Source organism: Hyposmocoma kahamanoa, unplaced genomic scaffold (genome assembly GCF_003589595.1).
Source record: "Hyposmocoma kahamanoa isolate Upper Pololo Valley unplaced genomic scaffold, ASM358959v1 78, whole genome shotgun sequence".
NCBI lineage: Eukaryota > Metazoa > Arthropoda > Insecta > Lepidoptera > Cosmopterigidae > Hyposmocoma > Hyposmocoma kahamanoa.
In genome coordinates this window covers 2019146-2022808 of record NW_020653945.1, presented here as the reverse complement: position 1 = coordinate 2022808, position 3663 = coordinate 2019146, and the positions used below count along the sequence as shown (strand labels likewise).

General features: G+C 42.8%; 1 protein-coding gene across 1 annotated transcript in view; it reads right to left on the bottom strand.

Moving 5' to 3' along the window:
* Nucleotides 1-3529, bottom strand: part of LOC113233238 (adenylate kinase 8) — an 8371-nt gene extending 4842 nt beyond the window's left edge. The window contains exons 1-3 of the mRNA XM_026468279.1: nt 3524-3529; nt 1856-2069; nt 506-630 (exon numbers count right to left, since the gene is read on the bottom strand). Coding sequence (XP_026324064.1) covers nt 506-630; nt 1856-2069; nt 3524-3529 — 345 coding nt within the window. The remainder of the gene's footprint in view (nt 1-505; nt 631-1855; nt 2070-3523) is intronic.
* Nucleotides 3530-3663: the final 134 nt, after the last annotated feature.

The following is a 3663-nucleotide window of genomic DNA, read 5'->3' as shown; positions in this document are numbered from 1 at the left end:
CCAAGCACGCCGCCTCAAATAGCCTATCCTCTTTGTGGTGGCCATATTTACAGAAATATAATTAAACGTTTATGTTTTCGGCTGAAGGACTTTGTTTCCATGGCCAGCAATAATTTTAAAAAAACAGAGCAGCAGCTGGTTCGAGAGTGTCGACAACCCAAACAAACGAAACGCGCCGCGCATGGGCGCAAGTTTCTCCGCAATGCAAAGCGGAAAACTCGAGAACGCCTACGCCTTTGCGCGGAAGGCAAATTTCTACGCTGTGTATGCAGCCAACGCAAGCAAGCGAAAAACGCAAGTGAAAAACTCTTGAACCCGGTTGATAAGCGACATCCATGACAGCTCTTCGGGTATAGATTTTAGCATTATAAAGAGCAATATTTAGCTTTCTTTCCTCGTGCTCTGGTTGGAGCAAGCAATCAGACCATAACGACGAAATAAACGTAATTTTTTAATTAGTTGTCTAATTATGCACTTACCGGTTTTTGGAACTTGTTACTTTTACCTTTTGCATAATCCTACGGCATACAATATCGATCTTGAGCCGAACACTTGGCCCATAAAGACGCAGTTTTTCTCCTATCTCATCATTTCTCTCCTTTGCTTCCATGAGTAGTTCCCAGAAATCCACTGAGAACAGAATATGATCAGCAATGTTTCCACCAAAATAGAGTAACTGCCAAATTTAAACTAACTTCTTGCATAATTTTATCCTTCGTTACCCACTAGGTTTTAATGGCACGAGCACAGACATATATGTATATCCAGAGGCACAAGTAATAGGTATATCGCAAAAATAAAAGCATACAATTTTTTATTGAATTGATTTCAATTATTTTTTGTGAAATTACTCTACTAGTTTGTTATAATTATTAATACTAAGATCGTTCGTTACGAAAGTTCATTCCGTGGATTAGTTGGCATAGCGTCTAGCACGGTTTGCCAGGAGACGTCGGTTCGAATCCGGCCGGATTGAAGGAATTTTCCCTAAGGTAGTTATAAATTATTATCTTAGGGGGCTTACCATATCTTTCTACATAAGTTTTGTTTATAGTGCCCATTCCTATCAACTTCTTGGTTATGCGGGAAGGGCACTGTGACCTGTGCGAGCTCAGTCGCGAATGGACCATCTAAGTCAGGTCCTAACCCCGGATCAGCACGTTTGCACGTACTTCATCCGGTTCTCTGTAAGGCTAGTGCCTTAGGTGAGCCGCCCCGGGTGCACGTACAGCACCCTCCCTATTTTCCAGATAGGTAGGTAGATACCGGAGGTGTAAGCACGCTCACTTCCCGTCGCGCCCCGCACGACTAACGGTTGCCATCGCTGAGCCACCGACTCTAAGCCGACTACTAAATCTCCTCATTGGTGGCGGAGCTGTAAGGCACGCTCACTTCCCGACGCCGAATGAACGGCGTCTCTCCAGTTCCCAGATTCCTACGCGGCCGGAGGGACCGGAAGATGTCTAGCTCATCCTCTGCTAGCTCTCCGTGCTAGTGCCAGAGATGCCAAGTGGCAGTGTCCTGCGACAATGTCCACCGACTTAAAGGGTAACTCACGCGTCTCCTCGCCTCAGGCCCTCAACTAGACCGCTACTAAGACACGCTAACTGTGCGCAGGACGAACGCTCCGGTCACACACTACCAGGGCAGACGAACGTGTATCTTAGGGAGCAATGACTTTGTTCATTTGTCAGACAAAGTCATCTAATAAATTATGACTGCAAAAAGACTAGCTGATTTCAACGATCCAACAAACACGCCAGCATATCGGGCTTGTACCGTTGATATTTAGGTAACCTCTTCTGCTAAAATTTCAGGACAAAGTATATAGTAGAAGTAGTGTAGTAACAAATACCATAAACAATTCCAAAGTGTAGAGCCAACATCCGGCCCTGCGTTTTCCTGCCGGATCCCCGAGGGCCGATCAGCAACACACGGTAGGTCCCTGGGGCACCGTACATGTGATACCCTTGACTAGGGCCTTGTGCACCCACCACACACGCTCGGATACCGTTGAAGCATTTCGTTGAGATTTTGTCTATGTCATCTTCAGGGTCTATGTGGATTTCCTAGGAATTTCAGTAAAGCAAGCTTAATACGCGAAAATAAAACAGATTATTCTCGAATACAAAGTGGACCAATTATAATTATGGCTTGAACACGCCACTAACGCGTTAACCTAAAAATGAAATTAATATGTATTGGTACCTAAGGGTCTAGCGAATATCATGTTTTGCGAACATGATCTTTTGCCCATGATATTCAGCGACAGAGGCGTTAGTTAGGTTCTATCCCTAGAATAATAACGCATAGAATGATAGTTTCATATCAAACGAACTGTCACAAGTGAGGCAAAAATCAAATTCATGTAGGCTAGTTTTAGTAGTACGTTAATGCGGGCTAGGTTTCTATGCGTTATTATTCTAAGGTTCCATGTAAGTTTGGCGCGGTAGCCCTAGCGCAAGCTAGGGCGGCGTCGTGGTGAATGTTCACCGATCCCACGGCGCCGACTCAACCGGCGAGAGCTAAACCGTTGGGCAGGCCCTCCAGTCTGGACGGAGAGTCCCCACATAATCCCTGAGTCTCCCTGTGCTCAGGGGTATCTGTAAAGATTTCCCCCCCGTCAATAAAAAGGTTCTACCTAATTTAAAAAAAAAACGAAAATTTTTTGTGATTTTTTTCAGCACAAATGTAACTTTAAGCAAAACGTAAGATTCGACTCAAGGGTTCTGACAACACTGGTGAGGACGGCGCCTGTAGGAGAAGGCTTCAGACCTCTTCGAAGATTTCTACTTTTCGTCCGGCCGTCTGCGCGAATAGACGTGACGCTCGGCTACTAACGGAAAACAAAAAATAAATTAAACAATACATTCCACCCTCACTATGGGTAAATGTGATAAGTGCGAAAAAAATATCACCAAACAATGTTCAAGAGTGAAATGCCGTAGGTGTGAAAAGATCGTACATCTCAACTCTGAGCGCTCAGGCTTGAGCACCAAACAAAGGGTAGGTCTTCATCTAGTAACCTGCAGTGGATGTGTGAAGAGTGCGAAGAAACAACACCAAAAAGTAATTCGGTCATCATTCCTAATGAAGAGAACGAGGAAGATGAAGCTGATGATAAACTGCCCCTCCAAATTGACGTCAAACAATTATTAAAAGACATTTCGAAAGAGATGGAGAAAACTGTTAGGAAAACGGCTAGCGGAACTGTCAGGATCTCTTCAATATCACTCCGACCAAATGGAAGAACTCGAAAGAATCATTCAAGAGTTTAAGACAACTGTGAAGGACCTCCAAAAGAAGAACGCAGAGCTGTTTGAACTAAACACACATCAAACTCGAGAGATAGTAAAGAAAGTCGCAAGCAAATAAGATAATGGAAAGATTATAACGCTACGATCCAAGGACGATATAAAAAAACTCCTTACATCTTATTAAAATACACCCTGGTAAATACCTACACAACAATAACCTAACTTACTTTATACACATAAATGGCTATCATAAATAATGAACTAACCGACATTATACAATTAAAATATTGCATTAATATAAAAAAAAATTGTTAATAATATTCCATAATATAACTGTACTAACCTAAAGTGTATTCATATAAATATTAGGGGTTAAAGTATGAAATTGCCGTTTTATTGCAATAGG